General features: G+C 40.0%; 1 protein-coding gene across 3 annotated transcripts in view; it reads left to right on the forward strand.

Moving 5' to 3' along the window:
• The first annotated feature begins 5,629 nt into the window (after positions 1-5,629).
• The window catches only part of slc4a5a (solute carrier family 4 member 5a), a 37,230-nt gene continuing 14,875 nt past the window's right edge, over positions 5,630-27,984 (forward strand). For all 3 annotated transcript variants that reach the window (XM_051422066.1, XM_051422067.1, XM_051422068.1), the window contains exons 1-14: positions 5,630-5,762; positions 10,657-10,715; positions 11,648-11,860; positions 14,258-14,387; positions 15,684-15,844; positions 17,500-17,652; positions 18,179-18,301; positions 19,813-19,868; positions 21,665-21,822; positions 21,933-22,020; positions 23,660-23,814; positions 24,152-24,280; positions 25,522-25,696; positions 27,150-27,283. In XM_051422066.1, coding sequence (XP_051278026.1) covers positions 10,658-10,715; positions 11,648-11,860; positions 14,258-14,387; positions 15,684-15,844; positions 17,500-17,652; positions 18,179-18,301; positions 19,813-19,868; positions 21,665-21,822; positions 21,933-22,020; positions 23,660-23,814; positions 24,152-24,280; positions 25,522-25,696; positions 27,150-27,283 — 1,733 coding nt within the window. In that variant the 5' untranslated portion in view covers positions 5,630-5,762; position 10,657. The remainder of the gene's footprint in view (positions 5,763-10,656; positions 10,716-11,647; positions 11,861-14,257; positions 14,388-15,683; positions 15,845-17,499; positions 17,653-18,178; positions 18,302-19,812; positions 19,869-21,664; positions 21,823-21,932; positions 22,021-23,659; positions 23,815-24,151; positions 24,281-25,521; positions 25,697-27,149; positions 27,284-27,984) is intronic.

Here is a 27,984-nt window from a genome sequence, read left to right on the forward strand (position 1 = left end):
GAACCAAAAGTGTGTGCAAACGGCACGCGGACCCATTCAGAAAAGAACAGCTCCACAGCGCTACAGGGACAGAACCTTACAGGTGACCTTTAGTTCCTGCCAACAGAACGCTGCAGGAATGAGTGAGGAACCTTGTCTTGTAGTCAGTGGGTTCTTTAATGGGTTTTTGGTCAGATGGCTTTAATAAATTCAGTGATTAAGACGAGCTTAAACATTTTTTCATTTGTTCATATTTGCACTTTAAATATGTAAGTAAATATATACAAAAATATGTAGATCTTCCTTAGAGCTGGATTTTCAATTGTAAATTTGTTTCTTGTTTCACAAAAGCTGATCCCTCCCTACTCTTTTATCCCTGTTCCACACACTGCCCTCTCTCCGGATGAGATACAGCAGCCATATTAATTCAGCTCACAAGCAGCGCATGAATGCACACGGCTCTCTCTTCTCCTGCAGGTCACCTCTTCTCATTCACTTCTCACCTCTCGTCCCCCCTCATCATGATGATCAAGAGACAGCAGGTGGGATAATTATAGCAAGGAGCTGAATTGCGTCAGCTAAAAAAAAACATTCAATGGCCTGAGGGCAGGATGTGCGTACATCCAAACAAGCCGTGATCATAATAATATGGACATGAATGTTGTTGTTACAATGAGGAGGGGAACACATACACACTCACGTATCCGTCAGGGAACAGGCTCTGGTGTGTGGAGGCTCAGTGTCAATACCACTTGTTGCAAAGAGCACATATATTGAGCTCTAGTAATAATATACAATTTACAGGATTTTGGGAAAATAGCTGAAATTACGCAGCAGCACATATTGGCAACAACCCACAGCCATATGGTGGAGAGTGCAGCAGCACTACAGGCAGATTCTATCATTCTGTTTTTGATCATTCCCAGTATTACTATTGTTGTGGTGAGAATGTGTTTCTTTTAATAGAGAAGAAGAAGCAGGAAGAAGAGTTAACTGAAGGTATGTCTGAATACCTTTACCTACCACTTCGTTCATTTTTACCTGGGGGGGGAGAAGCACTCCAGTGAAGAGAAGACCAGTTCTTTTAAGTAACCCGAGCCGAGCCAAATAGTTGAGAGCATATTATAAATCCAAGATAAAACTAACAGAAGGGTAGAACTGAGAGAAATAAGTGCAATTACAAATTTGTATTCTACTTCAGAACCACGGACAGCGCCATGGATTTGTCTAGACACAGCACAGCTAATCTAGTGATATTACAGAGCCATGGTTCGGGGTTCATAACGCAGGCTGGATATTATGATGTTCTGGAACTTTGCTTGGGGAAATTATGTTTCTTTTCTCTCTTTCGTGGATGTCAAGTGAAATTACTTTTCTCTGACTCACTTATTTCTCCGGCTGTTTGTCTCTCGTCTCATCTCTCCTGTCGTCACGCTTGTGAGGATGCACAGATTTATTTGGCTGAGTGGCATCATTGCAGATGATGTGCAATTGGTCTGTGAGTTACCCAGTAGCAAGTGAGCTGCGTGTGAGTTGCAATCTGCAACTACACCATTAGATGCCACTAAATCCTACACACTGGTCCTTTAAATAGGTATTTAGAAGCAGCTTTAATAAGTATTTTCATAAAAATGTATTAGACGACATTGTCAAAGGAGTGTCTCGCAGGGATGATCCTACAGACAGTTAACATCTGAATCTGCCTTCCACACGTAGACAGAAGGTAATGACATTTCTAAAATTTCAGCAAAATATTTAGTTCGCTCAACATTAATCAATGGATGCGTTTACAGTCCCAACCGGTCAATCAAGTACCCTTTTAATCTACTGCAAGATATGAATGCATAAGCCTGTCCCTAGAGCACCCATCTCTTTTTTCCAACCTCAAATCTGCAGTTAAGTACAGCACAGTACTTAGTTACTTTCCACCACTGCTGCAAACCCTGCAATGTCTCTTGATGGCTACAAGGGGTCAGACTGGGGTTGAGGGAATAAATATAATAAATCACTAAAGGCCTTCTCTTTAATCTCAGTTCCGTAATGTGAGATCCTGCAAAATGAATCTGTTCCTCATGAGAGATAACGTTTTCTGCAGCCACTGTTTTTTTCTATTGTCACTTCTTGTTCTTGTGTATAGAACATACTGACATCATTCTCTGTCAGTGAGGTAACTCCATCATTTTCTCTCAAACATTAGCAGTGCCCACGCCTGTGTGCACCCTTGATCGAATTACCTACATATCTGGCATCAGTTACAGAGAAAGCTTGACCAAGCAATCTGCAGTCAATTTCACACTAAACGCTCCATGTGCTGTGGGGGTAAAATAGACAGATTTGATACTTTTACCGGAAGCTTCTCCCTCAAGGTATCAAGGCTAGAGATTTCTGACACTGGTTGGTTACACAGGGGCTTCTCATCATATGCATCCCCTGTGTCTCATCCTCCTACTTAACCTTTTTATAGTTTCACCGCTCTCCGTAGCTGCGCCTCTTCGGATCTGCAGTCCCACTCCATTAGGTTTCAACAGACTTCCTTTAATAGACCCTCTCAAGTCTTCTCCGCTCTGTGAGTTTGTACAATGTGAGGAGAGGCAGAGGGATTATCATCGACACAATCAACTGAGCAAGCTTTGACTGATTTATTGTTAAGGGCTGGGAGGTTTTTTTAAGGAGCAAAAAGTCAGCATGGTTTGTCATTTTGAAAAGTGAAATATGTCTCCCTCTCACAGACTAACTGTTAGAAATCCTCTGTGTCGTCTGTGGTGTTCGCTAGATAACACAAGTTATTTTGTGATGAAGTATTGTAATTTACTTTTCTCTTGTATCTACTCTGGGTGTAACTATTTTCACTGGTTGGCCCTCTCCCCCTCCATTACGGTTACTGATTTTCTCCCAGAAGCCCTTTTGACAACGCAGAGAAAAGGGTGTGAATCACTGCATAGCATATTTATACTGTAATTATGGAACTACCCCTTGGTCAAAACACATTATCATCATCTGTTGTCTGACTATGATGGATTTCATGAATGGATTGCAACAACGACGTCATCCACCTCAATTGTGAATCACTAGGCTGCAGTGGCGAAGGCCAAATAAATGAAAGGGGAACCAACAGGCACTGTTTCACCATAAAGTTGCATTTATGGTGAAACAGTTTAGTCAGGATTAGCAACCTAGGGCACTTTATCACATTCTTTCCACTGGAGGGGCACCCTAAGATAGAGTACCTATAAGCAATGCAATGAAGCCCAGCCTGCTGTAAGTGCAGAATATGCATAAACACCGATTATACTTGTTTAGTAGGGGCGTGCCTAGAGGGGGGGCCAGGGTTCGTACTGGCCACCATCTTTCAGAGGATGTAGCAGGCTCTGTTTTAAAGCGAAGCGAAGTGAAGATACAGATTTTATATGAAACTAGATGACCAAACACATCCACTGGTACCAACCATGGATGGATGGATGACATCCACTTGAAAGTTAAGCTATATTCTTGAAACGGAAAAACTGGCACGGCCATTTTCAAAGGGATCCTTTGACCTCTGACCTTAAGATATTTGATTGGTTCTATGGGTACTCGTGAGTCATGCCAACTTTATGCTAATGCCATAAAGTTTTGGGCCAAAACAATGCCATTATTTTTACCTAGTGTTTGAATGTTTCTGCATACTGGGATCCCTAAACAGTGTTGGAATTGCATAAATTGAGAATTATTGGAAAGCTGAGATACATACTTTGTGCTACCTCTGCATAAGTCAGTGCCCCAGTCAAAAAAGTCTGGACACGCCCCTGATGTTTAGTACTAATTGGAAAATAAAGTGATCCTCCCTTGTATGCTTTGTGTCCCTACAACTTCAGTGTGATGAATGGCTGCCCATTTAACAGTCATTAAGGACACCGTGTGGATGATTTGGGAGTGACAGTTCAAGAAAGTTCAGAAATCCTTTAGGAATGGAACTGAAAAGCTCATTTTTGGCAACACCATACATCTTTTAAATATCTTTACCTCAAGCTATAAAATATAGGAGTTCTTCTAATTTCTTAAAAACCTAAGCTGACCACGGGCCTGTTATCATTTCTAAAGCACCAGCATTGGATTAAGCTTGCATTTTTTACCATGTGTTCTTCTGCAAGCAGACATTACTATTTGTCAGTGGCCTTTATCTCATTTTACTGCCAGACTCTTCAGTCGAGCTGTGATGAGTTTGTTGCCTGAGTGCAGGACGTCACTGTTTGGCCTTCAGTCTGCTCAGCGGTGAGGAAGATCAATAATGATGATGCAGTGCTGGAAGGCTCACAGCTTAAAGGCTCAGTAAATCACGAAAATAAAACATTTAAAATCTCGAGGCTTGTGAACATCCAAACAACAGTTAAGTAAGTTACCTTCAGATTATTTTTAATAGTCTGGGAAATATTGTCATCCATGTGTACTGGGTAGTGAACCCCTCGGTCCTTTAGATAAGTCCTTGCTTTGAGTTTATTGAGGGATGAAGGGTGATAGGAAAGGCAGTAAAGGACTTTTCTAAAATGGTTATATTCCATGATCATTATGAACAGTAATCGTCAGACTTTGTGGCTCCCAGTAGCTGGCTACAGTACCATTATTGATCCCCTCTATGTTCAACCTTCTGAAAATCCCTGTTTTTTTCTATATAGAAAACATCCTAGAACATATACTGTAGCACTCATATCCCTAATGACAACAGTCCTGGGCAGTTTACCCTGTCCTAAAATTAAAAATATATGGCATACTCTGTAGAAATATGTAGTGTCATAAGCCTGGAAATAAAAGGAGTGGAAGATGAACAACAACTGAGGTTAATAGCTTGCATCAAACTTACTGCGCTTAAAGCCTTTTGGCTGTCTCCATAGACACACTTGGTCAGTACCCCACCTTGGTCCAGACTGAGATAGTAACTATTGAATAGTTCGCTATGTAATTGTGTACAGACATTTATGGTCTGTAGGCCTAGAGGATAAATTCAAAGTACTTTGGCGATTCCTTTTAGTGCAGCCACAAGGTTTATATTTGTTAGTATTTAGTGAAGTGTCTGAAGTACTATTGGATGGATTGCCAAGAAATTTGGTACAAACAAGAGGTTAATGGGTATCAACAAATAGTGGACTGAAGGCTTTTTGGTTTCCTTTTTACTGTAGGTATTTGCATATCAAGTAAATACCTACAGTACCTAGCCAGGAATGTCATAATGTGCTTTTACAAATACTTTCTTAGTATCCAGCTATAAAGCTGAAAAACTTAAAAAAAGGCCATCTGTAAAAACTGGAAAGGATATCAAAAATGGTGATCATTGCCAATCAGATAAGGTATATACCCCATCTTCTCTCCACCACCAAAATCTATTTTTAAGCCACAGTGTGTTTTCACAAGCAGCATCCTTTAACTTCCTCTCCTTTATCACTTTTTCCATAATACTATATATTGACCTGCTGGTGCGGTATATTGAGAGATTTTCTGTCGGTGGTTGGTGTCAACCATATTCTGAAACAACTTCCTGCCTGGAGCTCTCTGCTGAGTCCTAGTTTGCTCATTATTGAACCGGTCATGAGAGAGAAAGAGAGAGAGAGAGAGAGAGAGAGAGACAGACAGACAGAGACAAACAGACAGTCAGACAGACAGACAGACAGATGGAAAGGAGCGTCCCTCTTTGCTGAGTTTGGACCATTCAATAGTTTGTTGGAGCTCCACTGGCATGTTTTCATTGATGCGACCCTACGAAAGCAAAGCCCTTTTCTGCTTTCACTGATTCCAGCTGACAACTGATCCAGGTAGGGTTCATTATCCTGTTGTTTGTTTTTGTCTTTCTGAGCTCTCTTGTTTGAACCAGCCGTTTAATTTTCTTGGCCTGTGGAGTCAGAGATGGCATTTAGTTCCTTTGTTTTTCCTTCCTTAGCGTCAGCCAATAATCATAACTTTTGACTGTGAAAGTCTCAATCTTTATCTGTGAATGTTTAATATTTGCAGTAACAGTAGTAAGGTGCTGTACACGCACCAACGGTCTGATGGTTTTGAGTTTGTGGTCACTTTGTCAGGGTTTGTGGGTTTGGTTCCCCTGCTTCAAAAAACCTGTACGGTTGCATGTGTGAAACATTTTCTTGCTTTTGTTCCTGCTAAACCCAGCAGTGAAAAGTTTCATATGACACCATCCTCTTTCAGGGGAGAATAAAGTTTATTAAACAAGCTTTTAGAAACTTTCTGAGGATTTGATGAGATGTACAGTAATTTCTTTAAACTTACTGAAGCACTAATGAGCACCACTTATCCTAATAACTCTCTCGCTCACTGTACCTCCACACATACAAACGCACGCACACAGTTTAATAGCTGCACATATACCAGAAATAGCACTTTAAGTTTTAACTAGCTCAAGGCCTCAAACCTTTAAGGAACTGGTGTGTGTGTGTGTGTGTGTGTGTGTGTGTGTGTGTGTGTGTGTGTGTGTGTGTGTATACAGAACAAACTATAGCTATACTTGTGTGATTGTTTCAGAATTGTTTTAGGAGTCTGTATATCTTGTTTAGTGACTCTGTGCATTAATGAGCATGATTTGTCCTCTGCAAAAAAATATAAATCTGGAAATGACCAATGTTCAAAACTGAATCACATTGCCTAAATTTCCTTAAAGGTTGTCAAATATTTCTCATTGAAATAATAATGTAGTTTTCCTTGTCTTCAAATGACAAAATAAAATGCCAAAGAAGTTAAATGATCTCATCACACTGGCATATTTTCAATGTTAAAGACAAACTCTATAACCTGGGTTTTTTTCAGTGTATCATATGCACATTTCTGCCTGTTGGTATTTGCCAGAGACTGGCAGAGCACATGAACACATTACCCTGTGTGCACGTGTGCATGTTTATGCGCAATGTGTGTGTGTGTGTGTGTGTGTGTGTGTGTGTGTGTGTGTGCATGTCTCTGCCAAGTGGTGTGGGGGCTTTGGAGGCAGGGCGGGCCCATCGATCAGGCCGTGAGGGGGGCAGCCTGCAGCTCTCGCTCCAGCTGCCCACTGGGTGTGAAGGACACTGATGTGACAGCACTAATTACAGAGGCAGGAAGCCAGCGCTACAAACATTCACAGCAGCAGCTCAGCCGGGCTCTGCTGGACTAAACTCATCCTCCACCAGCCACTTTACACCTCTCATCCCTCCGGGTTGGACTCTATTTCAAGTGTCATGCCAAAATGAGATATTATCTACACAGAGTGAAGTGAAAAGAAGCACTGCTTTGATTTACAAGATGTAGAAACCAGACAGACATTCTTGGAAATAACAGGGCAAACTCTCTAGTGAAAGAGAAATCAAAAAGCCCACAGCAACTCTAAATACTAAAACAGTATTTGAATAACTTAGTACAAACGAATTGCCTTGGAATTTCAGAACAGATTAAACAGCAGTAGAAACAAATACAGTCAATTTGATTACATTTTATGGTCTTACTTTTAACGCTGGACATTTATTTTTTAACCATAAACTCTTTGTCCAAAGGTAAATTTTTTGACTGGGAATTCATTTACCTTAACTGTGACGGGACAGATATCTGTCGGTATAAACGTTAATTGGACATTTGTTCTGTGTTGGCAGATGTTTGTATCTTCTAGTTTAGTAACAGACCTCACTTTGCTTTACGTGGCTCTATTAAAGCTTGGTGTAGATTTGTATAAAAGCAACCAAGCGTCTTCATAGCTTACCTAACAATTGCTGTTGTTGATGATTTCTTTCTTATTAATTTCTTTCATTTAAAGGGACATTGTGTAGGAATTTCTTCCATCTAGCGGTGAAATTGTATTTTGCATTCAAATGAATAGTGCTCTCTAGTGCCTCGCGTTTTCAAATGCGTATTGCAACTACGGTAGCCGTTATGTACCAAGAAGCCTACCTGTCGAGGAGAAAGCAGGCAACTTCAGCATCCCTTTGAAAGTCTTTCTCCTTCATTAGCTCTTTCCACCTGGGAAAAGCTACCCCGATGTTTACCCTCGTTTTTTGAATTCGCCGGTCACGTTGCCTTTTTAATTCCCTTTTTCGCTTTTTGGCGACGAGGATTCCTTCTCCTGTGGCTCGGCATAAGTATGATCCTCCATTATGAACTAAAGTGCAGTGCAGTTTCAGTCACGTGACGCTGGCTCTGAACGAAAACGCGTTGTGGATTAGCTAGACAGGTAGGCTAGTGCTTTATGTCCCTCTCGGTGATTATAGTTTTTCAAAATGGCGGAACGACATGGAAGCCTCCATGGACTGGCCCGTCCAATGTATATACAGATAAGAAATTCTTCGCTTACGAGGATAAGTCAGATCATTGGCAGAGGTAATTTTACACCAATGAGGACACATTTATGAATGAAGACATTGATTTTAGCTAATAAAATACTTAAAACACTACAAAATGTCCCTTTAAACCTGCATTCATAGATTTCATTGTTCACTCAGGAGCAGCACAACAAGCTGTAAACAAAACACATATCATCTTAAAAATGAATATGCTGTTTCATGGTTGCCTGACAATTGCTGATTTCAAAATTCACTCTTCTTTTAGCTAGGGCTGCACAATATTGCTTAAAAAGATCACATTGTGATTATTTTGACAGATATTATGATTGTGATATGATCCATGATTAGTGGGAATGATCAATTTTGCATCACAATTTTCATTTTCACTGAACAAATAAAAATGATTAAAATCCTGATGATGTTACATTTGTCTGTATCAAACAAACATGTTTTCTTAGGAGGACAAGATTTGTAGGCCAGAGCTACAACTGGCCTACAACTACAGTGCTTAATTATAATGCTGCATTTCACCTTTATCAAAAAATTGCAGATTCTGCGATTAGATGTTGCATCTATTGTGATTTCAATAATATTTCGATTAACTCCACCAACCTGCTGAAATAGGTCTTTAGCTGCTAAATGCTCCATTATGTCCATATGATTGTTGGAATGTGAAAGGTTAGTAGGATAAAATATCGATAAGTTCAGCTTTAGGTTTGCCCATATGTGTATATATGTGTACTTATGGAAATAATAATCTCATACTGCACTTTAGTATGGTGGTTTGCCAAGTAGTGGCTCATTTACCGGGATGTAATAGACCTTTCACAAGATATTTTACATGTCGTAGCGGTTAAGGCACAGGTGTAATACATCGTTCATAATGACTGCAGTCAGCAGCAAACGAGTGTAACTGAAAGGGCACGAGGAGATCACAGACCTCTGCAGAGGCCAATAGTTCAGTCTTCTATGATATGCAGATCTGTGCAACCACTATATATGTCTGTGTACCCACCCCGTGATTTATGGGTTCTTCATTGGCCCTTGCTACACCACTCCACTGAGTTTCATTGTATTTTTATTCTATTCTCCCTTTATTTAACCAGATATGTCAACTGAAAACCAATTCTTATTGAAAATCGGACCTGCAGTTTTTTTTCTTAATACTAATAACAGACAAACTGCACCAAAAATATAGTCTTATTGGTGGAGGTAATAACCTTTAGAATGACTGATATACACTTAATGCAACACTTACATCTGTGCCTTTGCTGACAAGACAAAAACTCAGCTGTGAAAAAGGTCTGTAGTTTGGTAATAAAATAACACTTAAACACGTAAATACTCAAAATGTTTAAAAGACTACTGTATGTATAATATGAGAAGGACAGCAGACAGAGTTAGTTTGATGCTGGTAAAGAACTGAATAACGACCTTTATTTATTGGGCAGCCAGAAACACCAAATGCTTCAAATGGATGCTTATTTTCCTTTGTGTCTGTAGCCCTAACAACTTTATAAGGTCAAACATGATAGGGCTGTGTGCCTGTTAGCTTGTTTGGAAGTGCATCCCCCTAGCAGGCAAACATTGATTAATGCAGCTTTAAATATTTTAGGCTAACTTAAGGCCAGCCTACCAGACATGTGTTGATGCTGAAACTGAACAATATTATCCATGTGTGTTGGGAGTCACACAGCATTTTTGAGTTTGTCCTTTGTCCACTTCTGATGCTTTTGTGGACACATTTGTACCTTTGAAGAGTGGAAATAATGAAACAATGAAAGATTTAACAGAATGGAACTGGTTCCACGTTGGTGGAAGCGGCCTGTGTCGCAGGCCTAGCACACTTCACTGCCTCTCTTAAGATAACTTGAGCAAGTTTCTCTTCCTATAGACACACAGGCAAACTCAAATTCCAAACTGCATCAAGCCTGCTGTAAACAATATGGTGAATGTATATAGGCTAACCTCTCTCGAGCAAGAACAGGGTGGCCCTAAACATCACTGGTGGCGTTCAATGTGTGAAGTGGTGCCACGTGCAATAAGTTAGCCTCACATTTGTTTTAATTAAGCACATTTCCATTGACTTGGCCTCACTTTTAATTATTTTCCCATTGATCTGCACTGTTACCCTAACATGCAGGTCAGCGAACAAGAGCTGCTGCTGCTGCTGCTGCTGCTGCTGCTGCTGGAGGGTCATATCTCAGAAATAGACACACACACATGCACATGCATAGAAATGACAAGACTAACATACAGTATATGTACAATGACATGAAAAAGGAGGTGCATACATAGCACAACACGGTCTAACGTTTCACACACCTGAAGAGTCTTTTCACTGTTTCCCCGTTTGAAATAATGCCCACACGTTGCTTCTTTTCCTCTATAACAGGATGGAGCATGGAGACAGAGGGATGGGTGTCTCTCACCATCGCTATGAGGATGAGGAGGGTGAGTGTGTGGTTCACATCGGCGGTAGATCTATCATACACAGGACCTCTGATAACAGAAACAGGACATTAAGTCATAACACCCACTTTGTTTCTTAATATTATCATGAGACGGTTGATTCATCACACTAACTTATAGTTTCTAATTTCTTCTGAGAGTTTGTGTGGGTGAATGCTGTTAATGGGCTGCAAATGAGGAGCGAAGATTGTTTTGTGTGTTTTTGTGTATTTATGTGTGCGTGTTTGTGGGGTTGGGGAGTTGTGCAGTGTGTGTGTGTGTGTGTGTGTGTGTGTGTGTGTGTGTGTGTGAGTTTTGTGTGTCTTTACACTAAGCAGCAGGTTAGCTGGCTCTGTTCTTTTTCCAAACCTCCAATATTGGTTTGCGTCTCCCTGTTGTTTAGTTATTCCACATGGAGTTTTGTGGGCAATTAGTTTTAAAGTGACAATTTAATTGCCAGCAGATGATCAAGCTCACATCATCCAGGTTTTTGTTGCAAAACAGGGATTATACAAGCCATACGCTAAATCACAGGAAAGCTACAGGACTGATTGATTCTGAATAGACTTGATCTGCTTTTATTCGTGGCTGTGGCAGGGAATGCTGCTGTTGTTAATAAGCAGACATGATGTGTAGCATAATGTATTCAGGGTTTGTTAAAGTGATTTAACATTCATGAAAACACTCCTCTGAGTATAGGAGGGATTAATGAAAGATCTCATTAGACAATCTGCCAGTGTTGCTGGCTGTCAGTCAACCATTTTGGGGCTTTTCATTTATTTAAATCACTTATTTTGGAATAACTGTGGTCTTATTAGAGCTTGTTTTTTAAGTATATACCCATATTGCCACTATTGCATTTAAATGAGTGCAACCATTTGTATGGTGGTGAAAATTCATGTAACCACCCAAGAACCATCCATTTTTGTCCCCAGACCATCAGTCCATCTACATTGGCGTCCCAGTGCCTCGAGGATATCGACGCAAACGCAGGCGAAGGCGCTCTAGTCGTGAGGCTGCTGACATGGACAGGGACAGACGCTACAGCCACCACAGACACCACGAGCATGACCGCTACAGAGACATAGACATAGAGGAAGGACTTATGGATTCTAACGAGCAGAGCCTCCAAGACATCAACCGCACAAGTAAGTCAGAGGCCAGAGAGCCAGAGCAAGAACCTCCACAAGCAGCTGAAACAGTCATCTCATAAGGTCAGGCTTCAAATCATTCTAACTTGAGGCCTGGTCAGTTTTCTCCTGTATCCTGCTTCTGACTGTCAGTCAGTCACTGTGCTTCAATCAGGTTGCTTCTGCAAAACTAAACATTAATGTAGTGTTTGAATCTCAATTCATGAGGCTACTTAAAACCAGCCTTTTTCTAATACCCATATATTCAACAGGATCTAATAGGGGCACTCTGCCAATTTTACATGTCAAAGGCAGTTTACTCCTACAACAACCAGGTCTCACTCCCAAGTTGTCAAATGCTGCCGCTTGGTCAGTGGCCCTTTGCCACTAGCGTAATTTCCGGATGTGCCTGCCGTCAAAGTCAGGTGATGTAGTATAAAGAGTGAGAAAGTCCACATTCATGTTGGGGTGGATGGATGGCTCAAACAAACATAGGACTTTAACCCAGGAGACCGGTGTGTGTGTCTGGTGTGAAACCAAAAGGAAACAACCTACCTAGAGTGTCAAATTTGGAAGTGGAGGACCACTGACCAAGCGGCAGATTTGATAAGTTGTGAGAACGTGTTGCCTCCAGGTTATCACTACTCAGCTAACAGCTGTATAATGTATAGTGTGGCTATCAGATACTTTGCTAATGGGGATCCAATTTAAGAATAAAGAAAAAAATGAATGATGAAAGACATTATTTGCATTATGGGAAATGTAGAATTCAGCATTTTTTTTCTCCAGAAAGTCCCCCATGTAATTAATTAGTAATATTAATCTGCTGGAGCGCACCCTTAGGGACCATGCTAGAGCTTGGTAAGAGATCTGGTCTGTGACTGCATTTTTAATAGATTTTGCACTAAAGGATAATGTCGGGGGAATAAAGGAAACTCACGGTCTGCTCCGTTTATTAAGAAAAAAACATGAATAGCCTATAATACAACTTCAGCCTCCAGTTGAGTGGTGACGCACTCTTTTTAAAATATCTCAAGTGAGGTCTGGTGAACATGTTTTCTGCACACAGCTGCCAGGGAGGGACTATACTTAAAAATATTTTTTTCACAGGATTGGCACAGCCATGAACCAGACTGTGTCATGTATTACAATTTTGTTGCGCTCTCCTACCTCATGCTTTTGATTAGATTTTGCTTCCTTCCAGCAGTTGTAACAGTGAACAGCAGGAGTCTGAAACACAGCCTGTGAGTGTGTAGCTTCTGTTACAGGTTAGAGTAATGAGCAGCCTGGCAGAACACTGCAGCTTTGGCTTTCAGAGGCTTTGGTTAGGAAAGGTTGTCCACCTTGCTAAATCAATGTGGTGCAATCAGTGGCATGGCAGCAGAGGTGTTCAGGGGCCCACATGTTCCAAAGTACTGTATGCACTCACAAATACAGTACTTTGGAGCGTGTGGGCCCCAGAACATTAATATCAATAATGCATATAGTGCCGTTTGCAGTAGGAGGATTATAGCAGGGACAATAAAGATGTACAATAAAACAACACAAAAGTGTTTATTTAAGAATGTTTTTAACTTACAAAATGGAGTAAGTTCCATGTAATTGGTTTCATCCGTTTTTTGTAAGTTGTGCTCTTGTCTCTTTAACAGCCAAAGTAGTTAATGAGTCTTTACTGGGTTTGGAGGAGTTTGTGCTCTAGATGGCAAACTCTACATTAAATATGTTGTCAGAAAGGTATAAATGCTCATAAATGTTGTATTTCGCTCACACATTTTTTCTCTGGTTTTGCATGATTTAGTTCCCCATTGCTTGCCATTCAGAAAAAACAGCAACTAAGTGGAAATAACTGTTAGTTGCTGTCAATAAAGCACTTCAATATAATTGACCCACCCGTACAGTAATTACCATACAGCTCAGTCCATAGGTTAGCTGCACTATGGCCAGCTGGCAGCTCATTGCCCTGCAGTGCCATTCACGAACATGGGGTCCAATTTCACTTCCATACAACAATGAAATGGATTGTACGTACAGGAGGCCCATGATTGAATACCTATAATCAGGTCGTAGCGTGTGATCTGGACGTAGGCTTCAATATTGTGATCATTACTGCTGGTGCAGGAGAGGAAACGCATGGAATGATATACAGCAGCCTACAGCTGGTTGTAAACTAGGTGTAGGTGATGAAATGAATTCACTGGAGGTCACTATTTACATTCATAAGAGACAGGTCAGTTGACTTGACATCTCAGCAAAGGGGAAGGGACATCCTGTTTGTCTGGGAGAGAAGCTGTAGGCTTACAGATTACATGAAAGCCATGTAATTACTTTTTTCTTTTTAACATTATGTTTTAGGAAAGCTTATAAGCCTGTTAAAACCCTATAAAATGATCTTACAAATTCTCTCATTGCATCAAGTGTCTCCGGCAGCAGAGCGGCTACGTTACATCCTAAATGAAGAGGATGACATGCCCACGCCGACGCTCTTCACCGAGATGGACACTCTACAGCGAGAAGGAGACGAGCTGGAGTGGAAGGAGTCTGCTAGGTGGATGACTACACCCACAAACACACGCACGAACAAAATCCAGACACAGTCCGCTCGTATATCCACTTGACAAATGATTCAGTCTGTCCAAATACATATCAGTCAGACTATTCAGCAAACTCTGTTCAGATTATGATGTAATTCAAAACTGCCTCTTGAAACTTGTAAAGAAGTATAAAAATTAGACCATTTTCACTGCACACATTTTGTTAAACACAGTATATGTATTAAGACATATTTTTGCAAAGAAAAAATAATTTCCACATTAAAATCCTTAAAAAGGTAATCTACTCCTTCTACCTGATTAAATATATATATATATATATATATATAATATGAATATGCAAATGTTGTTCATTTCTAAAGCTTCCTTCTGTACACAAAATGTCTCCTATCAGACAGCCTAACAATGCCTGCAATCAATTTAGGTGTGAGATTAAATACGAATTATGACTTTGCAGCTTGATACAGCTGCTGATGTGAATGATGTAGTATGTAAAACAAGACCATAGTAGATAGCACCCTCAGCTGTTTAAAGAGTATCATGATTCATTTTTCATCTCATCAAATTGAATCTTCACATATTTGAATCACGATTTAACCGTCTCGCGATGTATATATACATTTACACACTACTGAGGTGATTAAATGTGAGGGAGTCATCATTAATGTTATTAGTTCCACAACCTGAATTTTTCATGCTTTGACAAGGTCTGCTGCTACAACAAGTCGATTGCAGATTTAAAATGAAGCATAATCTTCTAACTACATGGCTAATGTATCAAACCAAATGTATTCAGAAACTGATTTTGTTAGTTTGGATGCAATTCAATGTTTCAAAAAAGCTGTCTAGTTTGAAAACTAATAGTAAGGACCAAGGACAATTCAGAAAACCCAATCAACAATGTAGGAAGCACTGTCCGGCCCAAATGAATGCAAACTTAAACCCTCAGAAACACACACAAACTGAAGTGAAAATAATGGTATTGCCAGACTGGAGTGCTGGAAGATCAAACTGAGATAAGGGCAGAGCTATAAGAGTAGTTGGTTCTGGGGAAAGCCATAAAAGTGAATCTCTAACATACAGTAAAGGCCACACCACTGAGCAGTACTCTGTTTCTCTGTGAGGGAACTGAGGCTTCTTTCCACAAACACCCTGACTGACATTCACCCAGTGTGATGCCTGTGAGCTGCCAGCTCAAACCACAGACATCTACTGAGCTGTAGGCACCAAGCTCAAAGAAATCTCAACAGATTCCTCACCTGTTTCTTCTCTGTGTGTCCTGCTGCCTTCAGGTGGGTGAAGTTCGAAGAGAAGGTGGAGGAGGGAGGAGAAAGGTGGAGTAAACCACATGTGTCCACGCTGTCCCTGCATAGTCTCTTTGAGCTCAGGACGTGTCTCCAGACGGGGACGGTGCTGCTGGACCTGGAAGGCTACTCGTTGCCTCAGATAGTTGGTGAGATGTCCTGTCAGAATTCAGCAGTCACTGTTTATGTCGATGTCAGTATCTCTCAGCTATTTGTGTTTACATCATGTTAACTAGTAAAGTATGTTAGTTAGTATGTTGTCAGCTAAGCGAACTCTTCTCTAGCTTTCTAAATGACTCACGCATTGTTAAGTTAATTCATTTTATTAGCTGCCACTGGGTTTTACCTGCTGTGACCCTTTTGTCTGAGCCATTTCAGAGTGCAAACTTAGGAAATGATAGAATAAACTTTACGAACAAATGTAAGTATTAACACAACTTTATATGTTAGTTATTTTCTTTATTTCTCATTAAATCTTACCTTGTTGCCTAACTTAGATCATGCTGTTGTCTTTATGGCCGCTGTGGAGTCATGATTTTAAATGATCTAAATAACTTATCCCAGCGTTTATGAACCAACAGCCTTATCTCTGCTGACTGTATTCTACATTATAATGTGTGTATTACTGTATTCTCAACACACTAAACTAGAAGAATAGCACCTAGGCATGAATATAAACATTTCATGGTCCCTTTGCTAGCTAGCTAGCTAGCTAACTCGGCTGTTTTCAGGCTACTGCGTCACTCCACTGTGTTAACCTACATAAACTACTCTGTAAGGTAAAAGTTAAATATTCTGTGAATATTCTCATACCATAACAACCTCTTTTAGCTTCTATGGTTGTTACATGTTGAAACATTTACAGAGAGTGACACAACTGCCAACTCGTGCTTCTACCACTTCCCCCATACTACTGACCACAGGCCAAAATGGAAGCTGCACATGCATCAGGATGGAGGGGTCAATAGATCAATTAAACAATCAATAGCAAAAGGATCAGTGGCAACAGTTGTAGTATTTCCCAGTTTTCAGTTTTTGAATATGCATACATACCACAGTGTTGTTTAAGTGATGGGTAATAATGAATAATTACAGTTATATCACGTATGCTGGAAAATAGCTTACTTTTTAAGGTTTATTTTTTAGGTTAGTAATAACCATTAATGTAAATATGCCAGCATTAGCCATGTAGTCTCTTCAGGGTCAGTAGATGGGGGTGTTGTCATAAAACAGGCTTTTATAGGAATTTTGACTATTTTTGTTGCTTTCAACTAATTGATGGGTTTGACTTCATTTAGTTGATCTCCAGTATGCTGGGTGTCTCTAAAGTGACTATAACTAAGTGGGACCTTGTTGTTATGAGAGTTATGTTGGTTACTAACTTATTAGTCCTGTTTTCCATGTGGACTCCAGCAAATGGACATTGTGACAATGATAATACACAGAGATTCTGAGTTAATTCATATGAGACACCCAACACTTGCTCTCATGGAGTCTGGAGGATCTGCATTACCCAATCTCAGGACAGAAACCCAACTGTGCATTAGTTTAAATTGTAGTCTATCACAGGATGTTGTTTATATGTAGTAATTTGAGGTCAAAATCTTGGGAATAACAGTAATAATCCTAGCCATGTGTTCTCCACAGGACTGTAGATATTAAGTTTATACATTCTACATAGACCGTAATGTATATAATAAGGTAACAAACTAACTTACAATGTGGGAACACTTCAAACTGGATCACACTGGATCAACCCTATGTCAAATATTCCAGTGTGAAATATAAATGTGTCCTTTTCCAGATGACATCATTGAGAGACAAATAGAGGAGGGCATGATATCTCCTGAGCTACGAGAGAAGATCACTTTTGTCCTGCTGAGGAAACATCGACACCAGACTAAGAAGCCCATCCACCGCTCCCTAGCTGACATTGGGAAATCCAGCTCTTCCACCAGTGAGTGTCCAGTTCTGAAATGTTCATCTAGCTGTAAGAAAAAAAGATTACATTATGGAAACAGTATTCCCTCTAGGATGAGAGTGCACTGGCCTACAACAAACGTGACAAAACAATAATTATCAGTTCAGTTATCACGTCTATGATTAATGATATTACATACAATGTTGGAAAGCATGTATGATGACATACCATCACATGAAATATCACCCTGTGTCCCTGATATACGTATAGCAATTTCTTTTCTTTTTTTTATCTTTAGTGATTCTGGTCCTATGTGTAATTTTGCAGCCGCTGAGAAATTCATTATGCATATATTTGACTCCCTTGGTAAATGAATCAAAGCACTCCTGCAGTCAACAAGGCTCATATCCTCCACAGGGGATGTATTAATGTTTTATGAGTTAATTACCGCTGTAGCATTTCCTCATCTCATCCGGGCAGGGCACATACTGCTAGATAAATCATAAACATCACCTCCGACCGCTCTGTTGCTGTTTGTGTCTGTTTCCATTTCCCTTGCCAGATCGGAATGTGGGGTCCCGAGGTGGACCGGGTCCGGGTCCAGGTCCAGGGTCAATGGCCAACTTTAACCGATCCACAGAGGACCTCCAAATGAAACAGCAGTCTGCCAACTATGGTCGCCTGCGTGAGTTTCTATCTATGGGTTCATAGTTTGTGGTCTCACCTTTCATAGCATGGCAGTGCATTATGGCCACAAACACCTCTCTCTGTTTATTTTTAAGGTTTAACAATGTTTGGTTAGGTTTTGATTAATGAAAAGCCAGGTTTGTTTTGTTTTGATCATTTTGATCATTTTGACAATACAGCAGCATGACGTCTGATAACCTCTTGTTGGTGGTAGGTGAAGGAGAAGAAATGTCAGCAGGCAACTTTTAAAACATTTAATTTGTTACAGTCAGTCAAAGTAAGGAACATCTGATGAAAATAATAATGTTTTCAAATGTAATGGTATTATTAAGTACTCATATCTCTACTCTGTAGTGGCAAGTAACCAAATGTATTTGTATTTGGTCTGAAAAAAAGTGGTATCAGTGCATACCGAATTATATATTGACTAACGGTAGTCAGGAACAAACCGGAGGTAGATGGCATTTACTTCCCAAAATCAAATCAACATACTTGTTTACTCTAAGCGAAGTATCAACCAGATTGATCTGTTAAAGTGAGACATTCATGCTGAGAATGATGGACTCAGCAAGTATGACCGAACCCCTTCATCCATTCACCCCAACATAAACAAGAGATTTATTTACTGACCTTGATTTATATAAGCTATTAAAGACCTCAAAATTCAAATAGTGCTGAGTAAAATAAACTGTTAGATATAACAACTAATGAAAAGGTTTAGTACATTAGTATTAGTGTAATAAAACTATTGTCTTTGGATTTTTACGGCGCTTTTTCATTCTCAGCTAGTAAATTAAAACTAAGTGCTGATTTATGTATTGCACTTGTGTTTTGCATTAGAGGGATGAATTTCACTCAATGTTCAATGTTGCTAATATGAAAAAGGAGAGAAGTAGTACTAGTGTCTTATTGCTTTACCCTGCTCTCTCTAAATAAATAGTAACTCTAAGGCTATGTTCACACTACAGGCAAAAGTGGCCCAAATCTTGATAATTTCTTTTGCTCATAGTTGACTCAGTTTTGGGTTTTCGGATCTTGTCCAATTCTGATTTAACTTTCATATGAGGTCCAAATCAGATACAGGTCTAATTTTTTGCACCACAACCTCAGTGTGAACCATCATATTAGAATTCATGCGACTTTCATGTCACGATATTGCGCTGGAGAATTCTCAGCTGCGATGGAGGCTGTCAGTGGAGGGACAGTGAGGCGTTAGACCTCATAAGTATAGAGGGGTGAAACTTAAAATGGGGGTGACACTTCTGTACAAGCAAAACTTTACAGGTTGTATCGTGACTGATCTCTGGAGTTCAAAAATAATGTTAACAGCCAAACAAAAAAATCTGATCTGAGCAATAAATCCGAATTTAGCCATGTGAATGTAGCCTAAGTGTATTTATTGTTACTGTTTATCCTTGTTTGAATGGATCTTCAAAGCAGATGTGTACAGTTAACAATAAATAGCTTATAATATAATCGTATAACTGTTCTTGTTATTTTGTCATCCAGGTCACGCCCAGAGTAGGAGTATGAATGATATTGCAGATACTCCGAGCACGGACCAGGTGACTCATTTCAATCTCCTGCACATACTTTTACATAAGCATTAGTGAATGATATTGATTGAGGTAATCAAAGATCAGTTGGCATTACAACCTTGAAATCAACATTTCCTTGAAGCATGCATGTTTCACATTTGCTTTGCTTTTGTGGCTTTGGCTTTGTCCCTTAATAATAATGGCCAAATTCATGTTCCTGTCTATTATAAAATGTCTATTTATCTGCATGGAAGCTATCTCTGGAATATATCCTCATTTTCCACTGTGTTGCTTTCCATTATTGGTGAGATTACCTATTGCGTGTCTCACTAAGGTGTTGTGTTGTATTGAATTGATGTGTCAGTGGAGTGGTGAGAGCCAGCTCTGTCCTAAGTGTCATCAATCTTTCATTGCAATTGCTAGTAAAGGTGACAGCTTGTGATAGCGGAAGCGTGCAAACACATAACTCACCCATTTGTGGGGCCGAAGCAATAATGTGGCTTAAACCCAGTGACACATGCTTGGGCCGATGCAAGGGTGTGCTCTTGGCGCTCGGATTAGGATACTGGGTTTTGAAACAGACAGGTCAGGATTAAGTGTCATTTACAGCGCTGACTAATGTACAAAAATAATTGAATGGGAATTTGTGTGTGTGTGTGTGATGTGGGCTATGAACTTTATTTGTTAGTGCAACTGTGTGGACGAGTACTGGTTGTCCAGTTCCATGTACCCCAGTTATGAGTGGTTGGCTGGATGTTCAAATTGTATTTACAGGCCTACAGTAGGTCACATGTGACAATGGACAAGTGATAGTTTGTCACTGTGTGTGCGTGTGTGTGTGTGTGTGTGTGTGTGTGTGTGTGTGTGTGTGTGTGTGTGTGTGTGTGTGCATGCACCACATTGTCTATGTCAATATTGAGCTGGGACTGGGAAAAACATGTATCTCATTGTCCTGTCCACGTGCTTGGCCCTCACATGTAGCCACAGATTGGGGCTGTGGGTTATTGACAAGGCTCTCCATTATTGAGTGTTATTGTGCTGTCGTCCAATTTCCTGCCACACCTTTACATGCTATCAGACAGGTCAGGTTAGCTTGCCATTTGTCTTTCAGTCACAGCTACAGTCAGCCTACATCTGTTTTTCCTTTCCGACTGCTCTTTCAAAACACAGAGTTTGTTATCTTGCAAACATCTGATTTAAAGCCGCCCTCGCAGACTAATTTGGCAGGTTTTGAGAGACTGTTAGTAACAAATGGTGAGAAGGTAAAACTTTAATGATCTCTGTAGGGAGATCCAGTCATTGAATAAACATGCAACCAACAACTATTTTCATAATTGATTAATTGGCCAATTATTTTCTAGATTAATTGTTTTTTCTACTTAATGCCCATAAATAGTGAAAAAAAAACATTATAACTTCCCAGCACCTGAGGTAACAAGTGCTTGTTTTATTACTGCAGTATATTCACTTTGCTATGACATAAAGGCCACCCTCCAACTAAACAGAAAAGCAGCAAATTCGCACATTTGAAAAGCTGTAACCAGAAACATTTTAATTGATTATCTAAAGTTGAGTTTGCAATTATTTTTCTGTCCAATTATTTCAGCTCTGTCAATTTGAACACATATGACGCAAACTATGAAAGGGTCACATAACAGAGGAAATAATGCTGAAAAACAGACAGAAAACAGAAATTAACCACAACATGAACGTACCAAAAGCTAATGTGTGAAATGTGAAATATCCAAAAGGAATGGCACAAACTCTACTAACAAAAGATGATGTGTCACCATGTTCTCTTTGTGTACCTCCACTTTCTGTAGCTAAAAAATAAATTCATGAAGAAGATTCCCAGAGATGCAGAGGCATCCAACGTCTTGGTTGGCGAAGTGGATTTCCTCAACAAACCCTTTGTAGCCTTTGTCCGCCTGGCCCAGGCTACAACACTAGGAGGTCTGACTGAGGTCCCTGTTCCCACCAGGTGAAATGATCTTCAATGTTTTTCGCTTCATCATCCTCACTCAACAAAGCCCCTTTCACACGCACTCCCCAACCCAGCACATACCTCACGTTTGTCTTATCACTATACAGATTCCTGTTTATTCTTTTGGGACCCCAAGGAAAGGCCAAGTCCTATAATGAGATCGGCCGAGCCATAGCAACCTTAATGGTGGATGATGTAAGTGTCTGTCATTGTGTTTTTAAAATGTTTTCGTGACATGCCTTCTTTATTAGACACAGTCTCAGTAAACATGTGGGAACAGAAAGTGTCATTTCCTGTAATGGCGGTGAGGAGGAGTTGATGCTAAAATGTATGTGACGTGCTTTTAGCATGCTGACCCACTGGGATACCCTGCTATTGTTTTTTAATTACATCTGGAAGTGATGCTGATTGTTAAGCATCAGTTAGGAGCAGGGTTTCTATTGGGATAATGAGTCACCCATGGTTTGCAAATATGAGTGTTATTCTTGCTCCCAAATGCAATTTTAGTTGTTTTAATTGCCTCCTATACGACTAAGCACAAAGCCAAATGTGCTATTTTAATAGCAGATGCCAGCAGTGAAGAAATAATAGGATGTTATTTTAAATTGAACTCGCTCAAGTCTGGGCAAGAGCCACAGCTGTGCACAGAAATAGTATGTTCACCAGCCATAATCAAACATTGACAGTAAGGATGGTGGTTAGTAAACTTAAATTGGCCTCCATTATAATCTGGCAATTGAATAGGAAATAAATCTTCCCTCTTACTTACCAGCTGCACCCCACCTTAGGTAGGTCAGATTCAAGAGCACAGCATTTTCCTAATGACGTTATTGCACAGATGTAAATTGTTCATTCTGTTTTTAAAATAACATTACAAAGATTTGGTTGGACTACTATTGACATTCATGTCCTCTTCTGAATTAATTTTAATGACTGTTGTACTTTGGTTATCCCTTAACTTTCCATAAAGCGCCATCATCCGGTCAAAATGTTAATTTGTGATTTAATTTCTGTAATTTTAATTTACCTGCTAAAGATGTTAGCAATTTTATTGTGACCATGTTAGCATTTGACTCAAGTACAGCTTTGCTCTGCTATACTGACTCTCATTAGTTGTTTAGGAGGCCTGTATAACGATTAATTAATTTTCACCTACAAATAATTAAATGAGAATAGAATTACATACATATATACCTATACACATACAGTATACTCTAGAAAGTATGTACAGTATGTGCAATGTCAGTGTAAACTCTAGAAACATGGCAGCATAGAGCATAACGCTCTAACATGATTTTGGTCTAGAACAATCCCTGAATGTGTTGAACTGGTTGTGTCAAAATCAATGAAGATACCACATGCCACTCTTTGGGGTAAAAAACTGTTTGTCTTCCCCGGGTTGCAGATACATGCTGCTTTTAGTTTTTAAAAGTTTCACTCTGATATTTAGTTTGTGGTGTTTTTTTGGTTTACAAACCAAATGGCCTGCAGCCTGTGGAGTGATCATTTATAAACCTAGAAGTTACAGCGTATTAGAATCAACACTTGGATTTTTCTTCTATATATAATACTCCTGTGAACTTGACTCGCAGTGCTTCTAGGCCATGATGAGTAACTGACTGACAGTTGTTTTTGAATGTAATCCAACTGGGATCAAAACATCAATATAGCTTCCACTATTCATATTTAATAAGCCACCAGAGGCTATCAGAAAGGAAGGAAAATCTAAGTCAAATCCCAGTTGTTAAAGCAGTGCATACTGATCACTATCATCAAGATATAAGCCAAGTAATGTAGTGAAATCCTTTTCCTTTATCTCTCTCCCCCTCCCCAGCTCTTCAGTGATGTAGCCTACAAGGCCAGAGATCGGGAGGACCTCATCGCAGGCATAGATGAGTTTTTGGATGAGGTGATAGTGCTTCCACCTGGAGAATGGGATCCCAAAATCCGCATTGAGCCACCCAAGAAAGTCACTTCGGCTGACAAAAGGTTGGTGTTTTACCATCCACCTCAGTAACGCTCATTAAGTGCTCAGCTTCTTTGTCTGTGGCACAATGAGCAATATGCCTACAACAATTGTATGAAGTTAGAACTTCACCAAAATCAACTTGTTGCAGCAAAATAAATGAAACAGCAAAATAGGTGAAACCCTGAGGTTAGAGCTTTGTGCAGGTCGCGGTAATGCCTCCATGTCAGAAAACACTGGATAAAGCTTGCAGTGATGAAACAGCCAATTAAACATTATGGAGTTGCACTTTAATAAACATAAATGAATGAACTGATACACCCCATACAATATGTACTCCCATATGTATCTTTCCTGCAGGAAATCAGTGTTTTCCTTAAACGAGCTGGGGCAGATGAACGGTACAGCTGGAGGAGGGGGAGGCCTGGCTCAGGACGAGGAGATGCCACAGCAACATGAGCTCGGAGAAGAGCTGGCATTCACTGGACGGTAGGTAGTCCAGGCCACATGGCAGACTGCTGAGAGCTTTGGATCACACTTAACCTGACTCTGGCATGTGGGAAGGCAATTTGAATATGAATTAATCAAAATTTGGCGAAGCGGTAAAATTATTTTGGTACAAATTCAACTCCCCAAAAGATGCAGATGCTTCCTAATGAGCACTTTAGCTGAGGATACAAAGATTAATCTGGTCAAATTGGCAGTGTTGGCTTGCCAGTTTCTGCTGGGCCTAAAACAACAGGACCAATAAAACCTAATGTTCCACCCCTTGTTTTGTTTTACAGCAAGAAATGTAGTATAAAATAAGATTTAAAGGACCAGTGTTTAGGATTTAGTGGTGTCTAGTGGTGAAGTTGCAGATATCAGCCAACTAAATACCAAACCACTTCCAAGTTTGTCCGTTCTGGGCTACTGTAGATTGGTGGGTCAACATGGCAGACTCCATAGAAGAAGACCAAGGCTGCGTTTCATTAGTCGTTCAACATGCCCTCGTTCACTTGCCCTCGGCACTTGCCCTCGGAGGAATCCCCGCCGCCATCATAAGTGTCGTTACAATTGTCTGGAAAACTGAAGTGAACTTGGTGAGATGGACCCTCGGAGGGCTGACGATGGTCACTCCGAGGTGGATATCACCCACAATGCATTGCAGTTTACGTCATTGCCGCTATAACGCCGAGTAAGGGCAGGTTTGTTTCATTTAAATCCCCCGCTCCTCCCCTGCTCCTCCCCCGCCCACTTTCCCTCCGCGCTTCAAGTGGCCTCTGTGCGACGTATGCTGTTACGTCATACCAAGGGCTGAGGGTAAGTGAACGAGGGGAAGTGGAACTACTAATGAAACCCAGCCCAACTCTCTATATAGATAAAAACTTTATTCTAAGGTAATGAAAACACAACAACAATTCTTATTTTCAATAGAGCCTCCTAAATGTAACATACTGGAGCTTCAAAATGTGACTGGTTCAACTTGAATTGTGGAAATGAAGTCTAGGTGTCAACACTGAGCAAAGTCTGTTTCATTTTTAAAAAGTCACACAATGCAGAGGAATCTTTGAAAGAAAGAAAAGAGACACACACTGACCTCTTCCCTACATGTGTTTCTGTATGACATCAAATCACTGTTTAAAGTATCCCTTGCAATCATTTCCTGCTTTAGAGAAAGTAGTATGTTTTGAGCTGAGAAGTGGATTGTGTGAAGAATTCTAACTCCTCTGTCTGTCTGTGTACGATAGCTTCTGTGGTGGTCTGTACCTGGACATAAAGCGGAAATTGCCTTGGCTACCTAGTGATATTTATGAGGGTTTCCACATTCAGTCTATCTCCGCTGTGCTATTCATCTACTTGGGCTGCATTACCAATGCCATTACCTTTGGAGGCCTGCTGGGAGACGCTACCGACAACTACCAGGTAAAACAGAGTGCCAAAACTCAGGTAACAGATCAAGTCCATTTATCGCAGTCAATTTTAGTAAACTTGGTTTATCAACTAGATAGGCACTTTTAACAGAGATGGTTCAATGTGTGCTGCCAGGCTGTGTATCTCTAGCTTTACACCATGGCAGAACATTTTATGGTATTGTCAGGTACGCAAAGAACCATGACTGAGCTCTTAATTCTGCCTTTGCAATAATCACTTATATACTTTTGTTAGTTAGATCCTCTCCACACATGTATTAAGACATACTGTATATACAAAAAGTCAATATGTCTGTCTGATGTGTTTTTCCACTATAAAATCCATAAAAAGTAATCTATTCCTTCTACCTCATTAAAAATTCCAGAATCTATGAATATGCAAATGTGTTCATTTCTGAAGTTTTCCTGCTGGACACATCTAATAAAGGGAAAACCCCCCAAAATATTTTAAAAAGAAAACAAAATCCTGCAAAAACTGAATAGTCATTTTGGAAAATAGGGATATTCGGTGCCAGAGCATGCCTAGATTATTAATGGTGCCAGGTCATATCCCATTTAACATGGCTTGGAAGTCTACAGTAAACCAATTATAAACACAAGCAAGTAGCAGCAGTAGATCAAAATCAGCTGGTGTCAGCCCAGGAAGTTCAAGTGTAATTTGTGTCATATTTATCAGGTTAGATAAGATATATTTACAGTCTTTGCAGCTAGTTTGTCATAAATGTCATGCTCTTTTCCTGTTTTTAATTTTGTTTGTCCTGAATTGAATAATATCTGCTTCAACATGTCAATCATCCGAATGTCTTTGCATATTAGAACAACTGAGAAGAAACTACAAGACATCCTTGTTAATTTAATTTTACTGCTCAGTCATAAAACAATGATATCATTGACTCACCAATGTGAACTTGTCCCTGCCAGAGAGCGTCCAGCTTCATAAATAAGTGTCAGGATTCACCTCACTGTGATTTTTAGCTCACTGTGGTTTTAAATCATGTCTCCTTAGTTCTATTTGTGTTCACAGGCATCAATACCTGTGCACCAACACAAACATACACACACTCATACGCACAGATGCACACAGGAATCATTTCAGATAAGTGCTGTGACTGGCACTCATTCACCCTTCCCTGTCAAGTTGAAATACATCATCTTGACCCTTTGTTTTATTGTCTAATGCACTCACACACAATGCAACCCACCAACACACACACACACGCACACCCACACACACACACACACACACACACACACACACACACACACACTCCTTTGACTTCTCCTCATCTGAAGCTTGATTTGCTGACTTCATCAACACCACAACAATTTTATGTCCCAAACTTTGCAGCCATTTTATAGCTGCAATTTTAATTCCACTTCCAGCTTGCTCTGGGAGTCTCATTCCACAATTACTCCTGTCTTTCTCCTCCCCCCTCTTTCAACAGGGTGTGATGGAGAGCTTCCTGGGTACAGCTCTGGCTGGCACTGTCTTCTGTCTCTTCAGCGGTCAGCCCCTCATCATCCTCAGCTCCACTGGACCCATCCTCATCTTTGAAAAACTCCTGTTTGAATTCAGCAAGTGAGCTTCTTTAGAGCCACATGATCTTGCAGTAGACAGACTGCAGTGTGAATACTGCAGACACCCTCTTTAATGTCAATTAGAGGATTATTTGATACTCCCATTAAAGAGAGACAACTGAATCTCCGGGTCTATAGTCTATGATCCATCTTCATGATTCTGTGCATGATCTGCTTTCAACTCTAGTGAGTGAAGATATTTGTTAAAATGCTACTCATGTAGCAGCTATCAAAGTCTATTGCACGCCAGTTTTTCTAGCTTTTATTCCCTCCTTGCTTTAATGCCAGGTGAACAAAAGGGTTTGCTGGCTACTATATTCAGATGAAAGTGGAAAAAAGTGTTCTGATTTTTAGTCTCAAGCCAACTAGAAGAAACTTTGAAGTTTACAGATAACAAAGAAGACATTTCTACCTGTAATGACTGAGTCAAAGTACCTGCAAAACTCAGATTCAAAAATGCAGATTCCACTGTTCTGGTAGTATAAAAACGTTGTTTTACTCAGATTTTATGCATATGGTAGTGTGTTCTTTATACTATGACAGCTATCCTCAAGTGTATTTTTTTTTTTCGCAAAAATTTCGCCTTGTTTACAGTATCACAATATATCGCAGTATATTCAATCCCAACCCCTGTATTGTGATACATATTGTATATCACTTTATAAATACAGATAGTATATTTTCAGAAGTGAAGCGTTGGAT

This window comes from Dicentrarchus labrax, unplaced genomic scaffold (genome assembly GCF_905237075.1).
Source record: "Dicentrarchus labrax unplaced genomic scaffold, dlabrax2021, whole genome shotgun sequence".
NCBI classification, from domain to species: domain Eukaryota; kingdom Metazoa; phylum Chordata; class Actinopteri; family Moronidae; genus Dicentrarchus; species Dicentrarchus labrax.